The sequence below is a fragment of the Rhinatrema bivittatum genome, chromosome 2 (genome assembly GCF_901001135.1).
Source record: "Rhinatrema bivittatum chromosome 2, aRhiBiv1.1, whole genome shotgun sequence".
Classification (NCBI taxonomy): Eukaryota; Metazoa; Chordata; class Amphibia; order Gymnophiona; family Rhinatrematidae; genus Rhinatrema; species Rhinatrema bivittatum.
In genome coordinates this window covers 194,538,625-194,560,701 of record NC_042616.1, presented here as the reverse complement: position 1 = coordinate 194,560,701, position 22,077 = coordinate 194,538,625, and the positions used below count along the sequence as shown (strand labels likewise).

General features: G+C 43.5%; 1 protein-coding gene across 1 annotated transcript in view; it reads left to right on the top strand.

The window, feature by feature from the left end:
* Positions 1 to 22,077, top strand: part of LOC115084307 (diacylglycerol kinase beta-like) — a 450,875-nt gene that overhangs the window by 403,426 nt on the left and 25,372 nt on the right. Inside the window, exon 7 of the mRNA XM_029589000.1 lies at positions 8,132 to 8,206. Coding sequence (XP_029444860.1) covers positions 8,132 to 8,206 — 75 coding nt within the window. The remainder of the gene's footprint in view (positions 1 to 8,131; positions 8,207 to 22,077) is intronic.

The window sequence follows — 22,077 nt, the reverse complement described above, 5'->3', positions numbered from 1 at the left end:
CTGATGTTCCAGGTTCCTTGATGTCCTGCTCCTGTGTCTTCGTCTTCAGCGCTCTTGAGCCTTCTGGTACCTGTTAGGCCGGGGGTCCCTTGGATGAGGTTGTGCCCAAGTGGACCAGCCTACAGGTGGACTGGTGTCCTGTGCTCCTGAGCCGTCATGTCCTGCCAGCTGTTGGTGGAGCTTTGGACGACAGCAGCTTCGTCGTTGGAGTTCTGCTACGACTGGATCCTTTCCTGCACTTGTCCCGCTCCCAGCGTGGTCTGTGACCAGCCTCCTTGGGCTGTGTAGGGCGTGCAGTGGGACAGGGTGATCCACGACTCAGTCCCGCAGGTGGCCTGAGTAGGGCGCCCTGAGAGACAGTGCCAATGTTCTTCTGCCCAGCTTCTCGTCTCATCTGGACTTCGTCTGTTCCTCGTCTTGTCGGGGATGCCGTTGCATCACTCTTGGTATCATGTCTTGTTCCTGATGTCATCGCATCGAGCATCGACCCTGGTCTGGGATGCCGTCGCATCGACCACTGGTCCGTGATGTCTTCGCATCAGCTGTGGTGTCAAGTCTTCGTCCGCTATGCCGTTGCATCGATCCTGCTGTCATGTCTTCATCCGCAATGCCGTTGCATCGACCCTGCTGTCATGTCTTCGTCCGCGATGCCGTTGCATCGAGTCTGCTGTCATGTCTATGTGTCAAGGCCCGTCTGCCCTTGACCTCAGGCCAGGCCTGCTGCTCCATGCTGTTCCACGTAGCAGGTCCGAAAGGGCTCGGAATGGTCGGAGGACCATTCACATTCCAACATCTTCATGTTGTTGGCTATGGGAGCTTGCTGGCCTGGCAGAGGGTCAGACCGTCAGCCATGGTGGAACACGCCATCAACCCTCGGTCCGCTCCTGGATCCGTCTGGGGTCGGGCACACTAAAACACCCGAGTGTAACAGAATGCAAGGCCTTTAGAGGCCGCCCTTCGTAACAGATGAAGATCTAAGTGAACAGAAGCTGACCCATCCTCTCTATGGTACAAAGTTAAACACACAAGTAATGTGGCGCGATGAGTAAACACACTAGACAAATATCAGGTGTGTCATAACAAGTGTATTATTGATGGTACAGATAGACACAAATTGGATGTTTTAAATAAGCAAGAATTGCCTTCAGAGTGTGTACAAGGCAGAATTTATTGAATAATTAGTCTCCAACAAGGAACCCTGTTTTGCCTGGGCTGCATCGGGAGGGACAGCAAACATGTAATAAGGATTCCATCCACATAAATTATTGAATAGGAATTCTAAAAAATAAGCAGAAAACATAGCAATAAATATGTAGGCAAAAAACAGAGGGGAAATAATACATACCCAAAATAGCACATGCATTGCAATAATGCCATGTACATCAAAACATTCCAAAAGAGGGCTATTGGGGACAATTATGTATATGTGTAATATTTACTTACATATGACCCACTGCTTTACAAATTTGGAATTGCTACCTGGAGGCATTCAAAGATTTTTTAATAGCAGTCCCCTAGTTTATAAGAGTGAATTACAGTGTCATTTTCAAATGCTCAGACAGCTACTTAGAGGAACCCATTATTGTTGAAAGCAGACAGAAGAATCATAACCTGAGAGTTTAAAAGGGTCAGAGTATTTATTCAACCATGGAATTGTCTTCACCTGACAAACTGAAGACCTAATTAAATTTTTGAGCCTATTATAATAACTTAAAAAATAGTAATAATGATCATCTAAAAGGATGTCAAAACTTTTGCACATGCTATATTCACTGTTAAGTGTTTAACTTTGTCCCCAAATAACAAGTGTGTTGCAAACAAGTGTACTATTCCTCTTTGTCAAAATAATAACTTCAAAATCTTTGGTATGCTTTGTTCTAACTTGCTCTGTATTATTTAAATAGATAGCATATAAATATATATATATATATATATATATATATATATATATATATATATATATATATATATATATATATACACATTTGTTTTTACTACCATACATGCGGATATTCTCTTAAAATCTGAGATACACCTGTATTTTGGGATAACAGCTAGATCCATCTGCTCAGGGACTTTAGGATCTGGTCCAGTGTTTCTCCCTAGAATTTGCAGTATGGGAAAAACCTGGATGGGATCTATATCTGTTCTTGATGCCTTGGAACCTGCTGTTATTCCACTATAAAAGTATACATTGAATGTTAGTAAAGTATTGCATGGGTGGATGAATACCTATTCATTAGGATCCTGGATGATTTATATTTTAGGCTAGGCCCTTTTGTCATTCAATAATGTTTTTCTTTCCATATGGAACATCACCCTTTTTTCTTACTATCTATCTCTTAATAACTTCCATGTTGGTTGTTTCTTACAACATATCAAGCTAAGAGTTTGTGATGGTTCTCTGTAGCTTCTTCTACCCTACCAATCTGTTGTCCTGGAAATAGCTGATGAAATTAACAGGTCTGAACCAGCTTCATGTTGTAGACAATCTCTGATGACTAGCTGGAATACGTTTGGTGTGCGGGTGCTTAAGGATTCTCTGAGGACAAGCATGATGGTAGTCCTCATACATGGTTGATATCATCAGATGGCGCCTTGACATGGAAAACATGTCAAAGTTTCTAGAACTTTGACTTACCACATTGAGCGTGCCCAACATGCCTTATATCATGTGTCCATGTGGGGTCCCTCTTTAGTTTCTCTTTTTTAGCGGGGCTGCAGCATCACAGTTTGTGAGCTCACTTTTTGCTTTTTTGGTTTCTTTAGGGAAACTTTTCATTCTTTCGTTTAACATGATTTTCTTCACCGGCGTTCGATGCTGGGTTCATCTCAGTCCTCCCCATAGTGTTCCTAGTAAGGGTTTTTCAAAGTTTATTGGTAAGTTTCCCTTTGCGGTCGATTCTATGTGGCAGCAGTATTTTGGTGCCTGCCTGCCTTTGATGCCCATCACCATTGATTTTGGATCTTGCTTCCCATTTATTTCATCCCATCATGGTCACTTTCAAGTTCAAGTGATGCCCTTGGTGCCTGAGGACCATGTTGATAATTGACCCTCAAAATGAATGTATTCTTTTCCATCGCATGATGTCCGGGGTTTTTGCAAATGCACCCAGATGACCCCAAAAGGATGTTACCTTTGTCTCAATAAGATGCAGCAGCTCTTCGGATCAAAGAAGACCAAGCCATCGGCATTGGCATTGGTGGAATCGGCATTGCAGGACCACAGAACCGCTCATATGTAAACTCTAACCATTGACATCGGCAGGACCGTCAGGGATGTCAGCTGATGGGGACGCTGGAGACTGACCATCATTGGGATCTTCCAGGCCAATGACATTGGGTTCCTCGTCTTTGACCTTAGCACCAGGCCAAGACCCGGACCAAGGCCCGATGCCGCGATACAACCTGGAAACTGTGTCATGTCACAGCATTGGGCCTGGGTCCAGGCTCCGGCTTTGGCTGAGGCCAAATCATCAGGACCTGACCTCTGGGTCAGGCCTAAGCCTCAGTTTTGAGTAGGTCGATGTCACAGCAACCTACCATGTCCTCAGCCTATGTAAGGCTGAGTCTTTGGCCTAGGACCTAGGCTGAAGCCGGCAAATCCTGACCAGATCAGGTAAGTGGGGTCCGGGGGGGGGGGGGGGGGGGGGGGGGGGGGGGGGAGGGATCCTGGCCTTGGCATTTTTGCGGGCAGGTCTGATGCTCTGTGGTTAAAAGTTTGCTGCAGGCCTTCTTGTTTTCACAGAGGTTCCGCCTCCCTGGATGGGGAACAGCATCCTCACATGTTTCATCACCAGGGACACCAGGCAGGTAACATCCCTGGTGGTGAAATTTGTCTGGCGGGCTGGTGGTGGCATCGCAGAATGAGCCTACCTCTGAAGAACTGGAAGTTCATGCACAAAGTTGTGTGCAAATGAGAAACCATGAGCAAACGGATGCGCAAACTACATGCGCAATGTGCATGCAAATGTTATGCATATTTTATATTGCACATGCAGCTGTGCACGTATGATATAAAATTCATATGCATTTATTTATTTATCTATTTAATAATTTTTATATACCGACTTTTCATGCAAGCATATCAAATCGGTTTACAGTAGTTAGCAAATATTCATTTAGAAATATTTGCAATTCCAAAGAGAAGGGACATAGTTACATAGTTTCAAATTGAAAATAATTAAAATAGTAAACTAAAATAGTAGGCTAAATAATTAAAATTTAAATAATTAGAGAGGCAGGATAGTAAGAGTAGAGATAATAAAATCAAAAAAATATATACATTACCTGGTATAAAATCAGAAGTTTGAAAACATTATGTTAACAGCTCTTGGAAGGCCTGTTTAAAAAGCCAAGTTTTAATTCCCTTTTTAAATAATTTGATGTCTGCTTCTAATCGGAATTCCTGTGGAACAGAGTTCCATAGTTGGGGTACAGCAATAGAGATAGCTCTTTCCCTTACATTATTTAGATGTGCAAATTTGGGGGAAGGTATTGGCAACATCCCTGTTTCGGTTGATCTAGTACCGTATTTTTCGCTCGATAAGACGCACCTAGGATTCAGAGGGGGAAAATTAAAAAAAAAAAAGTGTGCTAAACAGGCTCTATCCCCAGGCAACTGTGCGTCTTATGGAGCAAATTAGGGGAGTGCATAACATTTTCTTTTCTCCCCATTTTGTTTTCGGGTCTGGGGAGGGCCATTTCGGTCCACTCCCCAGATCAGAAAACTTTTATTTTTCTCTGGGAACTCCCCCCTAAAAAACCCCCATCCCAACCCTTTAAATTAATTAACAACCCCCCCAAGACCTTCCAAATTAATTTACTACAACCCCCCCTCCTGACCCCCCCCAAGACCTGCCAAAAGTCCCTGGTGGTCCAGCGGGGGTCCAGGAGTGGTCCGGGAGTGATATCCTGGACTTGGGCCGTCGGCTGCCAGTAATCAAAATGGCGCCGACGGCCCTTTGCCCTTACTATGTCACTGGGGCCGACCAATGGCAGTCGTAGCTCCTGTGACATAGTAACGGCAAAGGTCCATCGGCTGCCATTTTGATTACTGGCAGCCGACGGCCATTTGCCATCGGCTGCCATTAACACAGGATAGAGAATTTGCAATCTATTAGAATCCCTAGATCTCGTACTTCTAGGGAGATGGGGTAATTTTTGGCCGCTTCTTGAATTTCAAGCTCTTTTGTCTTGCTTAGTTTAGGACAGATGCAAAGGATTTCAGTTTTTTAGTATTTAGGGAAAGATTCATTTGGGTTAATACCTTTTCAATGGCGGATTGGTATATATCCCAGAGCTTAAGAGTTTGGTCAATAGATTTTTGGATCGGTATTAAAATCTGAACATCGTAAGCATAGATAAAGTGTATTGGACCGAGGCCTGATAGAATTCTGCATAATGGGAGCATATAGATATTAAAAAGTGTTGAGGACAGAGAGGATCCTTGGGGTACTCCATAGTTGAGATCAATAGGATGTGATTCATTATCAAGAAATTTTACTTTGAATGATCTATTTTTTAGGTAAGAGTTATACCATTTGAGTCCTTAATGCCTATTTCATGTAGTCTATCAAGGAGAATATTATGATTAACTACCAAAGGCTGCTGAGATTACTAGTAAGATCAGGAGGTAAGATTGGCTGTTATCAGTACCTCTTAGGATGATATCTTGAAGTGAAGTTAGAAGGCTCTCTATACTAAAATACTTTCTAAACATGTTGTGCTGGGTACAGGGTACTATGTTTTTCGAGATAATCTATTAGTTGATTGTTAATTACTTTGATATACAAGGTAAATTAGAAATGGGTCTTAGGTTTGAAAGATCATTTGAGTTGGCTTGTGGTTTTTTTGTGATTGGTTTTACTATTGCAGATTTCAAAATGTGTGGGACATTAGCTTCGGTTATAGACAGGTTAATTATATCGGCAATAGGTTTAGAGACCATATTGGGGATTGTTTTTGATAGTTTTGTTGAGATATGGTGAGCTGGGTGGCTAGCTGGGTTCATTTTTTTTACTATACCTTCGATTTCAAGGGATGAAACTGTGTCAAAGGAGGTTAAATGGTCCTTATGGTTACTTGGTAGTACAATTTGGTTAGAATTCTGGGAGCTATGTTTTTTATTATGTTTAAAGTTTTTTCCTTAAAGAATTGAGCAATTGTATTGCAATTAATAGAGTTGTTTGATGTGGGATTTTCAATGGGACTGGTCAGATATTTTACATTTGAAAACAGAACTCTAGGATTATATTGAAATGTATTTATTTTGCCCATATGCGCACAGAAATGGGCTTGCACTCAATTTCTTTTAAAGTTATCCTCCCTATGTTTATTATAGCACTTTCTTCTTAGTGACATCCCCAGCTATTTATTATTTTTTCTGAAAAATCTACAAAAAATCATTAAAATAATGTATGGCATCACTGAGGGCTGCTCCTACTTTCTGCATGATCTGGAGACACTGGGAGAGAAGAACTGCACAGGGCACATTGTGGTCACCTGGTGCTGATGTCATTCAAGCATCGGGGGCCTTAAAAGCAGCATCCTGTGACTGGAGTAAGGTCTGCTCCTACATTCCACCTGATCTGGAAACCCCAGGAGAGGAGAACCACACAGGGAACATTGTAGCCACCTGCTGCTGACTTCATCCAAGCACCGGATGACTTACGAGTAGTCACCAGCATGGCATGCCTAAGCTTCATGCCCCTTATGCCATTTTTTCCCATGTGAGACTAGGAAGGAAAAGAAAAGCAAAGATCACTGCCTCTCCCCAGATGTCTACTCCAACTAGAGAGGCTATGGATCTTCCTATTTATTGGCCTAGTTCATCACTGCAGATCGATCTGAGTAACGAACTTGACATCTCCTTAAGCCTTTGGATACCTCTCCCCTCTCCTAATCCACAATCTCTTCAGAAATTAAAAAACCCTGGAACTATTTGAACCCAATTTATTTTTGCATAATGGAAGGACTTCTGCTGGGATTCCCATTCCAGAACCACCGCCCCACCTGTGTCAAGGGGGTGGTTCTAATATTATGGTTAGGTCTGGAGATATTTTCCTAAAAGACTTATGGAAAATAGTTACCCGCATAGAAACAAATTTAACTTTGGCATTTACTCAGCGATGTAATTATACAGCAGATGCCTCTAAAAAATCCTCTGACTTGGATGTCAGGATGAATCTGATGGAAGTTCAATTGGGCACCCAACAAGATGTAACTACAAAATTGCAGTCCACGATATCAGTGGGAATTAAAGATAATCTTTCATTACACTTTAAATGTAAAATGTTGGAAAATAAATTAAGAGCTAATAACTTGCACTTGTTAAACTTTCCATATACTTGTTTAATATCAGGGAATTTGTTTAAAAGATATGCTACTGAAGCCCTCCAATTTCTTCCTGACAAAAGTATTTTCACTGTCCAATTGTTGTTATATTCCTGATAAACAGATAGTTCTGGCCCCTCAGGAAGGAGCTGATGATGTGCTGGCTTCTTTCTCTAGCACAGATCTAGCTTTATTCTTATAAACATCTAAAGATGTGATTGCCTCTAGATCCAACATTGATTGTTTCTTTTTTTTCTTTTTTTTTTTTTTATAGTGATACAGCGATCTTATTCAAACAGTATTTTAAGTTTAAAGAAGTTCCATTCTGTGGTCAGAAAGTAATGGTATTTTCAAATGTTTCTAAGGAGATGCAAAAGAAGAGAAAACTATTCTTACAATTGCCTTTGGGGGCAACATTCTTTTTAAAATTTCCTTGCAAATGTATTGTAACCTACCAAGGCAATAAGTTTATTTTTGTCGATGCTATGCATTTGGAAATCTTTATAAGTGATAAATCTTCTTTACATTGATTGAAGAGATTAAAGTGTATAGAGAAGGGTAATAGATCAGGGTTAATGTTATTTTATGTGGGATTTTTTTTATATTGCTTTGAATTAGCAGCTCTAAACAAATGGGGGCTTAATTATGTGAGATGAGAATTGTTGAGATATGATTATTTTTAGATTTTTTTAGTTTTATTACCATAGGTATTATATGGTTAAATAGCTTAATAAAATGTAAATTTAAAAAAAAGTATAGAATTACTACCTTTTCTTTATCTTTTTCATCTTTGCAGAATATACAGAAAATTTCAATATCTTTTAAATCCACGCCAAGTTTATGGTCTTGCTGGGATAGGACCAATGCCAGGGTAAGTCAAGGATTTTCATTAATAATAATAAAGTTAATTTTATATATTATGCAGTAGGAGATACTACTGCTTTAGTTTGACTTTTGTGCTATTGATACAGGTTTGTACTTCTGTATACTCAGATGTCTTACCAGTTATATGAGTTTCAGGAGAAGAACATCTTTTCTCATCTGGACTAAAATATGTATAAGTATGTCAGTGAATGCTGTCACATGTTATCAAATGTCACTATTAATTTTCTTTGTGTTCTCGAGTATATCATGTGACCTTATTTTATATTTTACTAATTTTTTTTCACTAGTGCACACTGTGCAAAGGCATAGCAAATGGTTTATAAAGGCACACGTTGAACTTTCTGTACATAGAGAAGCCTTTTTCGGTCATAGCACATATTTGGCTAGGGACTAATTCATCAATAGCATTGCATTTTTAAACCCACTTTTGGAAGTTTCACTTGCGAGAAATACCCCAAGCAGCAATCTGCAGCACTATTGCTAAAGATGTGGGAATTACATAAAAAAAAGTCTGTGAACTAATTCAATAAACCTGCAAACATTTTTGCAAGCTGTCCAAATTAGTTTGGAAAATAATTAGTTTGCAAAAAGTGTGGATTTCCATGAAACTGTTTTAGGCCCTGAGCCTATGTTCATGGGGGGAAATAAATTAAAGTAACAAATCTGTAAATATACACAACAGGCAGATCCAGAGCAGATATTTTGGAGTTAGCAAGTTCACATTGAAATTCAGCAAATATACATGGGTTTTCTCATGATTCTCACGGCGAACTGGTTGGGCTAGTTCCTGGGTGGAGCGATCCTTAAAAATGAATTCCAGATAAGGCCACCCTTTAACCTCCCAGTCAGAGGTGTTTATATTCCAGTGCCATGGTGGAGAGGGGATAGGGAATATGGAGAGGTATGAAAGGAAAAATTCAGGAGTTTGCATTTATTCCTATTATACAGTGAATCCTGAAAACGTGTACTCTTCTCTGCATGCTTCACATTGGTATTCTTTCTAAAGGTTTCTCTGTTTTCTTTGGGAACACAGTGTACACCTGACTCATACCAAACATAAACTATTCAAATCGACATATCTTAACATTTATTACTGTTTTATTTTTTTTTAAATTAAAAAGATTAGTGCTTATTAATACTACTTTTAAGGTCAGAAATCTTGAAGCTTGTAAAATTTGGTTTTCCAATGTGCTGTTAAATTGGTTGTTTAAGCTATGAATGTGAAATCTGTTACAACTTGAGTGGGAAGCATTGCTTGGAAGAAGGAAAAAAAGATCTGTATTTTGAGACTATCCAGCAGGTTGGCACCCACACTCCAATTAATCTTCACGCTCATTAAAATTTAGTCCTCGGGAGAGATGTATTTTGTCCCTCGCTATAATGAAGTGCATGCTATAATGAAAGTGCTTTTACCATTGAGATTTACTGTAATTGGAATCTCATGAATAGTATCTTAACAGTATAGACGTCAGTGTAACTGAATATTATAATGACCATGGAGCATGTTCTGTTAAGTGGAAATCTTTGCTCAAGTATCTTTAGAGTAGGAAGTTTTGTTTAATCTCTCATTCACATAATAGATCTAGGCAAACTGAGAGCTTTAGGTATTTCTATTTTCTTTCTGTAACATTCTGCTTTTATAAAGGAGAGGAATGCAGATAAAAGAAACCTCCAGGTTACAATAGCAGCCCTTTTAATGATATTGCAGAATTGTGTAATAATCTCTGTCCAACATTTGTATCCAAGACATATTTATTATACAGTGTACTATGCTTTGGGGCTTGAGTACTGATATTATTGCATTGTTAGTGCACATTTAGGAGGTAATTATGAAAGCCATTTTCATGAGTAAAAACTGTGCTTTACTCATGGAAATGACATGTTAAAAACATTTCCTGCCTGCTATGCAAGTAAACTTGTGTGCTCATAGCGTATATGCTCATAAGTTTACCCACAATAAGCAGAGGCATACCTGGGGATAGAGTTGGGGACAGGTTTGCACTTGAGCATATACTTTTGCATTTTCAGAAATATACATGTAAATTTTCTCAGAAAATTTCTGCGCCCAAATTATAGAAACAAAGAAACATTGAAAAGGACAGCAGAAAAGGACCAAATGGTCCATCCAGTCTGGCCAGCAAGCTTATGGTAGCATCTACCGTGCCATACAGGTCACCCCCTTACTTAGTTTCCCAAACCGTCAAAGTCAGGGCCCTTGTTGGTTGCTGTCTGAGTTCAATTCCCCGTTATCTCTTGCCGTTGAAGCAGAGAGCAATGTTGGAGTTGCATCCAAAGTATCAGGCTTGTTGGTTAAGGGTATTAACAGCCACATCAGCAAGTTACCCCCATGCTTATTTGTTTCCCCCCCCCCCCATGCTTATTTGTTTTCCCAGACCATAAAATCCAATGTCCTTTCAGTTGCTGTCTGAATCTAATTCCCCTTTTCCTCTTTTCCCCCGCCGTTAAAGCAGAGAGCAATAATGGAGTTGCATCAAAAGTATGAAGACTTATTGGTTAATGATAGTACCCGCCACATCAGCAAATTAACCCCATTCACTCTTTTCCTCATTTTAATCCTCAAGCCTTTAGGGATCTACAGTGTTTATCCCATGCCCCTTTGAAATCTTTCACTGTTTTCATCTTCACCACCTCCTCCAGAAGGGCATTCCAGGCATCCACCACCCTCTCCTTGAAGAAATATTTCAAGACGTTGGTTCTGAGTCCTCCCTGGAGTTTCATTACATGACCCCTCATTCTACTGATTTCTTTCCAATGGAAAAGGTTTCTCAATTGTGCATCATTAAAATCTTTCAGGTATCTGAAGGCCTTATATCTCCCCTGCACCTCCTCTCCTCCAAGGAATACATGTTATCAGGTATAATTCTGTATAGGTAGTTTTGGTTGGATAATTTTCAATGGGAAACTATGGGGTAGATTTTCAAAGGGTTATGCGCGTAAGATGTGCGCGTAACCCCCGAAAAGCTGCCCCAAGCTGCCTCTGCGTGCACCGAGCCTATCTTGCATAGGCTCGGTGGCGTGCACAAGCCCCAGGACGCGTTTATGTCCCGGGGCTTGCAAAAAGGGGTAGGGCATGGGCGGTCCTGGGCAGTCCAGGGGCGGTGAGGGGGCATGGCATGAGCCTCCAGGCACAGCGGCCATTTGCCACTGTGCTCGGGATCGCGTGCTGGCCGTTGGCCGGCATGCGTAAGTTACGCCTGCCAGGAGACAGGCATAACTTCTTCAACAAAGGTATTGGGGGGGGGGGTTAGATAGGGCTGGGGGGCGGCTTAGGGAGGGGAAGGTGCGGGGGGCAGAAGAAAAGTTCCCTCCGAGGCCAGTACGTGATCCCAGTCTGAAAGGTGGACTCCAGTTGTTCTCCCTTCTACTGTTAGTGATGTATTCTCATGCATATGTGTTTTAGTAGACATAAGAACATAAGAAATTGCCATGCTGTGTCAGAGCAAGGGTCCATCAAGCCCAGCATCCTGTTTCCAACAGAGGCCAAAACCAGGCCACAATAACCTGGCAATTACCCAAACACTAAGAAGATCCCATGCTACTGATGCAATTAATAGCAGTGGCTATTCCCTAAGTAAAATTGATTAATAGCCATTAATGGACTTCTCCTCCAAGAACTTATCCAAACCTTTTTTGAACCCAGTGTTACGGAACGCTAGGAGAGCGATCCCACTCCTGGGTGATGTGTGTCCTTGGGCCACGGCTCGACCCCAGAGGGCTCTGAAGAGGTGCCGCGGGAGGCGTGGCATGCCCGAACATGGGCTGGACGGAGGCAAGCTGTAGTGAAGCCTGGAAGACAGGCCCTCCTCCGGACTTGCACGCTTCGGAAGACCCAACAACGCAATGTTGGTCTTGTGAACAGTCCTCCGACCGTTCCTAGCCCTTTCGGACCTGCCGCAGGGTACGGCACGAAGCGGCAGGCTGGATGGAGGCCAGGGCAGCGAAGACTGGAACATGGATTCAGACGAGACTCAGGAACGACGTAGACTCAGGCATAGACGTGGACTCAGGAACAAGGTGCAGGATCCTAGACGTGGACTCAGGCAAAGACGTGGACTAAGGAATGAGGTGTACAGAGGTGGAATCAAGAACGAGGGCTGAAGGAAGACATGGGCACCGTCCCTCAGGGCGCCCTACTCAGACCACCCGCGGGACTGAGTCACAGACCACCCTGCCTCATGCGCGCCCTACTCAGCCCTGGAAGGCTGGTCGCGGACCACGCAGAGAGCGGGAGAGCACAGGAAAGAGGAAGCAGGTTCGCTGCACTCCTGGCAGCACAAGGCAAGGATACGCTGCACTCCTGGCAGCACAAGGCAAGGATACACTGCACTCCTGGCAGCACAAGGCAGGTTAAAGCATCAGGATCAGGAACAAGGATTAAGACAGACCTCAGTGCTGGAACAAGGACATCTGGAACAGCAGGAACAACAGGACTGGAACACGGATACTGGAACAGGAGACACATCTCAGGGCTGGAACATGGACATCTGAAACAGCAGGAACATCAGGACTGGAACACAAGTACTGGATCAAAAGACAGACCTTGGGACTGGAACGGCAAGCAGACATCAGGACTGGATGAGGAGCTCCGACAGGTAACAAGAAACACAGGACCTTGCAGAAGTGCTAGAACACGGACGACTTCCTGGAGCGAAGGATCTCAGGAGTGACCAACTCCTTGAGAAGGCAAAGGCAGACTGAAAGCTGAGCCCTTTAGTAGGGCTGAGGTGGACAACGCCCAGGGAGGGGTCAGCAGGGGGCCACACCTGGCTGGTCCTTGAAGAAGAGCAGAGAGATGCGTGCTCGCACCCTAGGAGGCTGGAGAGAAGAGCTGGAAGCTGGTGGCGTCCTCAGCCACATGGAAGGCCAGGGAAGCAGTGGAGCAGCCCTGGGCTGGAGCTGGGTGAAGGCAGGTCAGTGGAGCAGCTCCCAGCTGCAAGGACAGAAGCAGGAAGTAGCAGAGAGAGGTAAGGCTGGCTGCAGACACCGGCAGGGAGAACAGAGAGCAGCAAGGACTGAAGCAGGAGAAGGGCTGACTGCAGGAACGGCTCCATGCCGTGAAGACAGCCCCAGGATGAGAGGTAAGACTGCAGGCAGAGTAGAGAGCTGTAGCAGGCTGCAGGCACTGGCAGGGACGGCTTCCCAGCCAGGCAAGGACCCGGGCTGTAGCAGGCACCAGCAGAGACGGCCTGCTGACTAAAGGGCCCGGGATCGCAGCAGCACGTCGGGAGAAGGCAGGAACAGCTGCGAGGACAGCCCCAGCTGATTCAGGGAGAAACCAAGCAGCATCAGCAGCCCGACTGGCTGTGGCTGTGAAAAGGTAAGAGCCTGCCCATGCTCTTTGCGGGCAGGAGCGTAACACCCAGCTACACTAACTGCACTAACCACATCCTCTGGCAACAAATTCCAGAGCTTTATTGTGCGTTGAGTGAAAAAGAATTTTCTCCGATTAGTCTTAAATGTGCTACTTGCTAACTTCATGGAATGCCCCCTAGTCCTTCTATTATTCGAAAGTGAAAATAACCATGGGACACTTTTGAGGAGATAGACACAATTTACAAGAGCAAATCAAATTGCTTTGGTTTCCAATCGATTGATGGACCATGTCATTTCCTCTACTGATCAACAGCCCTGCACATTCTGATCCAGATGATATTTGTCCTTAGACAGTCAAGTCTCATGCTATATATTGACTCATGAAATAATTGAGCTCCTTACATTTTCTTGCCTTTGGATCTTTTCGAAATACTGTGGCTGTAGTTGGCAGAATAGATCAGGATTCATTCTTGAGACATTTCAGCCAAGTACTACAGACCATGAAATGTTGGCTGAGAAGATATATCCAAAACTCTCAGTAAGAGGACATAATGTGAAATCTCAGGCATATATTCTATGGCATTGTTAGTCTACTAAATGTGATGGGCGCTTGCGACATGACACTGCTTATAGCCTGTTCTGGACCATTGTCAGATTATCAGAAACAGCTCCACAGCTAAACACTTGCAGGCAAAAAATTATTTTATTTTCTCATATAGCCTGTTTCTTCACAAACAGCAACACAATTCAGCTCTGCAACAGCAAGGTCTTCCAGACAGTATTACAGGCATCTTATATACAGGTTTACTTAAAACCTGTGCCACAACCAGACACCCTTTGTTATTGTAACTTATTCAGGCTGCTACATCTAGCAGTAGACTTGCCTCACCTGTGTACATTGCTTATACGGATATCCCCATATAAGTGGTAGCTTTTGTTTTATTTGGGACTGATCCAGTTAAATTGCTGGCTCTCACTGAAAGCCTTCTGGTCTTTTGACAGCTTCCAGCTGTCTGCTCTGCATTTTCTTTTTCAAGAGAGAAACTTCTTTTTGTAAGTTAACTTTTTTGGGAGAGGAAGGTGGTATATAGATCTAAAATAAAATAGAAAATATAACTCCTTTATTAGCCCCACATGTACTCTTCAACTACTATCAAGTTTCTTTGTGTTCATTACTTGCCTCATGATTGGATTTAGGCTACAATTTCCTGAGACAACAGCTCCTAGGATACTATTCCTTAATGGGGCAAATATCAAAAGTTTACACATGAGTAAATATGGGGTCTGAATATTACCTCCTACCACCGCAAACACAGCTAGAAGCATGCACACTGAATGACACTCCTCACCTACTTCTAGTGCTACTTTCCATCTCACAGCACTGAGAAATAAGGCCTGCATGAGGCTGCCTTATATAATGTTTGGAAGGAGGTTCATTCCTCTGAGGGGAATGAAGGCAGACATTTTGTCCTAGGAGCTGTGCTGTCTGCCATGTGCCAAGATCTGAAATATTACAGAGACATTGCCGAGACTCATCAAGCCTACTGATTGCCATCTAATGCTGTTCATCCACTTTGGCATGAATAATACTGTTAGGTACCTCACCAAGTGTATCAAAATTGACTTCATGGCTCTGGGATAGAGGCTAGAGTAGATCAGTGCACAGGCCATTTTCTCCTTAATCAACTGCATTCAAGGATAAAGGCCTCGGCAGGGAAATTCATATATGGAGATGAATGAATGGCTGCATAGATGGTGTCGATGAGAGCATTTTGGCTTCATGTACCATGGAATGGTAAGCCAAGGACTGCGGTGCAGAGATGGCAGTCCACCTGTCAAAGAAGGGCATACAGTAAAACAGTGGGTAAGATCTTTTTAGATATGTTAGTGACAGAAGGAAACACAAAAATGGGATTGTAAAACTCAAAAGTGAAGGGAGGAATTTGGAGAGGCTGAGAATTGCATAACAATATTTTTCTTCAGTATTCACTGAGGATGGGCTTGGAGTTGGACCACAGAAAACTGCCACAAATAGGAATGGAAGTGAGCTACACTTCAAAAAAGGTTTCTGAAGATTGCGTTCTCAAGGAATTAGCAAAACTAAAAGTAGATAAAGTGATGGAGCTAAACAGGATACATCTGAAGTTTTTAAGGGAACTTATGGACATTCTGGCAGCTCTACTTCAAAGGACTGGACTGGTTTCTGTAATAAATCTGCTGTTAGTTAGACTGCATAGTTAGCAATCTGATGTAGATCTGATGCCTGATGGGCGGAGCAACAAGATATGAATGGCTCCTAAAAGAGGAGGGGTCAGCAATCATATAGTGTCTCAGATATCGTCTTACTAAGGAGTAGCAATCTGTAATGAATCTGATATAGTTGTGGGTGGATCCCTGGGCCGGTGGCAGATGACAACGTCCCCGGGAGGATATCCCGAGAGGGACTACCGGCTAGGCTTGAGTATGGAGACAGACACAGATAGTTCTTTTATTAGACAGGTTTTTGAAACCACCAGAGGTGGCAGTAGTGAGCTGATATGCCCGGCAGGGCTGTAGTCCCTCAGGTACTGGAACAACGATCCAGGATGGCTGAGCTGTTGAGAAACTGTAAAAAGTGAGTAGGCAGAGTAGACAGAGTTCATGAACAGAACTAGATGATAAAACTCACATAAGGTCTCAAGTTAGCTCAGGAGCTGGAAAGGTTTAGGCCCTCGAGGAGCGAGTGCCTGGTTCCGGGGGAAAGCTCTGAGAGAGCGATGGTAACTCACAATTGTTTGTAGCAGTGATAGCTTCCAGGCAGTAGGGAATCTTCAGAGTGTTCAGGAACATGGGCCCTCGTGGAGCGAGTATTGGTTCCTATCTGTAATCTGAAAGTAATGAAAAAGAGCGAGGCCCCCGAGGAGCGGGTACCTCTGGTAAGTCCGAGGAGGCAGAGTAGCTTTGGACAGCCAAAGCGAGTCCCTTGCTAACTCAGTTTGTTAGCAAAATAGAGACCTTTGAATATTGGAAGTGGATGACGTCATCTCAGGGGGACACCCCTGAGGTTCGCGCCCTTGCTGGTACTTCAATCAGAGCGCGCGCGCGCCCTAGGTCTTCAGGCAACATGGCGGATCTGCAACGTCGAGCCGGTCTGGGGACGCCGGAGGGAGACGGCATGGAGACGCCGCGGCAGCCAGCCGTCTATCAGACCCGGAGGGAGTCGCCACAGAGGTAAAGAGGGCGGAGTGAGGGCGTCGAGCAGCGACGGACGCCACAGTTTCAAAGGACTAGAGAAAGGCAAAGATGGTTCCTCTTCTCAAAAATGGAAGTAAGGGGGAGTCTGAAAACTACAGTCTGATTTTCTGACTTCAGTGGTGAGTAAATTAATGGAATCACTGCTAAAAGAGAGGATAGTACATTTTCTGGAATACAATTGATTACAAGATCCAAGGCTGCATGGTTTTACAGAAGTAGGTTTTATCAACATACTGATTTTACTAGGTGTGCACTTTAAAGTGACTGACTGGGTTAAAAACGAGTGAGAGATGACAAAGTGTAATGGTAAAAGGAGCTTGTGCCAATTAAAAGAGGGGAATAGGGCATTTGTTATCAGTGTCACAGGGATTGTTCCTCAGTTCAGCTTTATTTATTTATTTAAACCAGTGGTTCTCAACCTTGTCCTGGGGACCCCCCCAGCCAGTCGGGTTTTCAAGATATCCACAATGAATATGCATGAGAGAAAATTTGCATGCACTACCTCCATAACATGCAAATGTTCTCCCATGCATATTCATTGTGGATATCCTGAAAACCCGACTGGCTGGGGGGGTCCCCAGGACAGGGTTGAGAACCACTGATTTAAACCATTTATGTGCTATATAATCCCAGCTTCGTAGCAGCTTACATAAAAACATACACATTTATAATAAAAAAACAAAGTACAGTTTAGCATTGTCATAAGCAATATTGTGAAAGTTCTATTAGAAAAGGTTTCCCTTTTTGAGGATGAGTCCAAAAGTCTGCACCCTGGAAGGAGTGGAAAACATGAGGAGGACACTAGTGAAGTTTGAGGAATGGTCTTGAGTCTGGAAGCCAACATTTAATGCTAAAAAATGCTGTGTCATCATTTGAGTTGCAAAAATCCAAAGGAAAAGTACATTAAAGAGCAGGGATAGGCAACTCCAGTGCATCAGTTGGGTCTGATTTTCAGGATATCTGCAATGAATATACATGAAATAGATTTACATGCACTACCTTCATTATGGATATCCTGAAAACCAGACCTGTTTATGGCACACAGGACTGGAGTTGCCTACTTTTGGTATAAGGGGTGAAGTTTTTTTGTGCTTAGAACAGGAGTCGGATCTGGGAGTAACCATATCTAATGATATTAAGTTGGCCAAACAGGTAGCTAAGGCGACAGCAAAAAAACCAGAAATATGCTTGGGTGTATAGGGAGAGGAATAGCTAGCAGGAAAGGGGAGGTGATGGTGCCTCTGTATAAGTCTCCAGTGAGACTTCATTTGGAATACAGTTCTGGAGACCATACTTTCCAAAAGGTATAAACTTGAATAGAGACAGTCCAGAGGGAAGCCACTAAAATGTCAGGGTCATCATAATGTCAGGGTCATCATAATGACATCATATAAAAGACGTATAAATAAAAATAAATAAATAATAAAGCATATAGGACAGACTTAAAGATTTAAACATATATACACTGAGGAAAAGGAGGATGATAGAAGTATGATAGAAATCTTTAAGGAATAAATTCACAGGAGGTGGGCCTCTTTTAATAGAAAGGGGGCTCTTGGAAATGGGGATGAGGGAGGAGTATGACAACATAGTCTGGAAGTGTGACTCCTGAAGCCGGAGTGCTTGGTACACTGGCAAGGCAAGTCAGATGGGTTCCAATTGGAACAGCAGCAGGACATCTTCTGCCTCCAAAAGCCCTCTGGTGCTAGTGGCCAGCAGTTCTTAGGTAATAGGTCTCAAACTAGGACTTAGCAGGAATTCAGTAAGAAGCATAAGCAAACTGGAAGACCAGATGAGTAAGCAGATCAGCTAAGAAAGGAATATGCTGGAGTCAATACAATGAGATGAGCTCTGAAAGCAGGACTCCTATAAGGGGACTGAAGAACTAGAACCAAGCTCAGGTAATCTGCTGACTGGAAACCTGGAAATTATGTATGTGAATACAGGAAACAAGATGGTTACTAGCTGGAAGTGTAGGTCAAGTTTCTAGGACTGACCAGCTACTCCCTGAAGCCCACATACGAACAGCACAATGCACCTCAATGAAGATTGGACAGCATTTAGAGTGAGGAATGTCTCACAAAGATGTTCTCTTGCCCTAGCTTGTTAGTACCCTGTTATAGAGTCCATCAAACTAGGGCAAGAGAGCATTGTAGAAATCTCATTTTTGTGAGAATTTCCTCATTCCAAATGACTTCCAATCTTCACTAAGGTGTACTGTGCTGTTCATATGTCTCACTCTGCATGTCAAACTAGCACCTAAACCCTAAACTATGACCAAAACCTCACCTTGAGTTATTAGCTGGCCCCCACCTATAGTGATATATTTTAACATTTTTATATACCGGGATTCATGTACAATTTACATATCATCTCGGTTTACATTGTAACTCAGAGAACAGGCATGTAAGAATGCAATTACATAGAACAGGGCATAAAACTTGGATTACAATAGAAAGGGGACAAACACATAGGGGTAGATTTTCAAAAACGGTGCGCTCGTGTACTTTTGTTGGCGCTCCAGGCGCAAACAAAAGTACGCGGGATTTTAGTAGATACGCGCGTAGCCGCTAAAATCCTGGATCGGCGCGCGCAAGGCTGCCTATTCCGTGTAGCCGGCGCGCGCCGAGCCGCGCAGCCTCCCGCCGTTCCCTCCAAGGCCGCTCCGATTTCGGAGGGAATTCGCTAACGCCCTCCCCTCACCTTCCCCTCCCTTCCTCTACCTAACCCACCCCCCCGGCCCTGTCTAAACCCCCCCCTACCTTTGTTGGGGGATTTACGCCTCCCAGAGGGAGAAGTAAATCCCCGCGCGCCAGCGGGCCGCTGGCGTGCCTAGACGCAACCCGGGGGCGGTTCCGGAGGGCGCGGCCACGCCCCCAGACCGCCCCGGGCCGAAACCACGCCCCCGGGCCCGCCCCCGAAACGCCGCGTCCCGCCCCGAAAACGGCGCACCACTCGGCCCCGCCCTTGACACGCCCCGACACGCCCCCCTCGGAAAACCCCGGGACTTACGCAAGTCCCGGGGCTCTGCGCGTGCCGGTAGGCCTATTGAACATAGGCGCACCGGCGCGCAGGGCTCTTAAAATCCGCCCCATATTGTATTAAAGGGCGCATAAATTATATTATAAGGGTCATGAAAAGAAACAAGAAAGAGGAACCATGTTTAGTCTTACTGAAGGTTCTATGTACATACTGGAATTAAGAAAACTTTGAAGTGAGCTGCTGTAGAGAAGGGTTTGTTAAATTGTACAAATGGCATGAATGGAATATGCTGTAATTTGGCCTGTTGGCTAGTGTGGTGATTGTCGAGGAAGTCATAATTGGAAAGCTTGCTCAAATAGCCAGGTTTTTAGTCTCTTTTTAAAGTTGATTGGGCATTGTTCTGCCCTGAGTTCTGGTGGTAGAGAGTTCCATTGTGCAGGGCCTCCTGCGGACATGGCTCGTTTGTTTCGAGAGGTTTTGATGTATGGTATTAGGAGCGTGTTTTTGTACGCTGTTCTTGTCGGTCTGGTTGGTAGATGTGGTTGAAGTGGAATGTTGAGTTCCAGTGGAGTGAGCTTGTGGATGGTTTTATGAATGATCGTCAGTGTTTTGTATAAGATTCTGTACTTGATTGGGAGCCAATGTAGGTTCCTTAAGATGGGGGTAATATGGTCTCTCTTGTTGGTCTTAGTCAGAATCCTGGCTGAGGCGTTTTGCAACATTTGAAGGGGTTTAAAGGTGTTAGCTGGAAGGCCGATTAGCAGAGAATTGCAATAATCGATTTTAGAGAAAATGATTGCTTGGAATACTGAACGGAAATCATGGAAGTGTAAGAGTGGTCTGAGTCGTTTAAGGACTTGCAATTTAAAGAAACCCTCCTTGGCATATAAATAGTTGACCATTCTGAAGGCCTTAAAAACTCTCTCTCTCTCTCTCATATATGATTTTAATCATTTATTGCTGAAAAAGGTTCTTTTTACATTTCCTTTCCTTATGGTATTTGCTGAGTGGACTCTGGGACCAAAGCACAGTACAGAATCATAAGGCAGAGATGTGGTCAGGCAGACAAAGTCTGTTCAGAACCAGGAGACAAACAAGGATTAGAGCAAGCAGCAGACAAATGCAAGGTAAGGAATCAGGCCGGGTCTAAATCGGGGAAGTCAGAATCAGAAACAGCCAGATGCAGAGAAACAAAGAAATAGGATCTGTAAGAGCAGTCCTGATGCTAACAGTCCACCCCACAGGAAATCCTGGGCCCTGGTTCTATAAAGCTGGTGAGTTGCTAGGGCCCTTACTCAGAGCAGCAGCACGCAGCAAAGGAGTAGAACACCAAGAGCAATGCTGTAAGCTCTACTGAGTAAAGACTGTTTCTTATGTGTATTGTACAGCACTGAATATGTTGAGGAGTGCTATAGACGTGATTATTATTAGTAGTAGTAGTAATAGTAGAGACAGAACCATCCAAAAGATACCCAGGAAAACTAGGTTGTTGGACACAGCGCTGGGCCCGGGACCATGAGGTACAAGATACCTACCGTGGTGCAGCACCCTGTATTCAACGCCATGTTACACGCTTGCTGCACCACTCTTGGACCCTTGAGCTGTTTATACTACTCCTGGTATCACTTTAATTCTCATTTGGTTCCTTGAGATTTTGATGCCATTCTTATTGTTTTGTCACTGTTTGTGATTTAAAACGTCAAGTCTGCTGCTGCTACAAGCCTCTCTTGGTACCTTTTCAGTGGTTCTGCCTGTACTACTACTACTACTAATAATAATAATTATAATAATTATCACTTCTATAGTGCTTCTCAAGATATGCAGTGCTGTATGAAAACACATAAGAGACAGACCTTGCTCAGTAGAGCTTACAGTCTAATCAAAATAAACATACATGTTTCATGCCTTTGACTTTTTCTTCAACCTGCCCTCCTTTATGGTTCTTACTGAACTACTATTGGTCTTGTCAAATATTTAGCTTTCCATGGATTCTACCACAGCCAAGTGGAAGACCAACTCCAAGCCTGAACCCCCAGCACCTTGCCCAAATGATGCCATAAGAAAATTACATCAGGTCCCCTCCAGGAATTTCCTCTGGCTTTTCCTTGCCTAAGGATATAAAGTTACCCATCATCTGTCTTCTAGATTCTTTAATAAGTCTCTTCCTCTATATGTACTCAGGTCTAAGGTCTGATTTGCTTATTAAGACGGCTGCAAGCCTCTTCCATGGATAATACGTCCCCCATCTCCCAGCTTCTTGATAGTTCAATTAGTCTTTTGCCCTATATACCAATAAATAAATAGGCA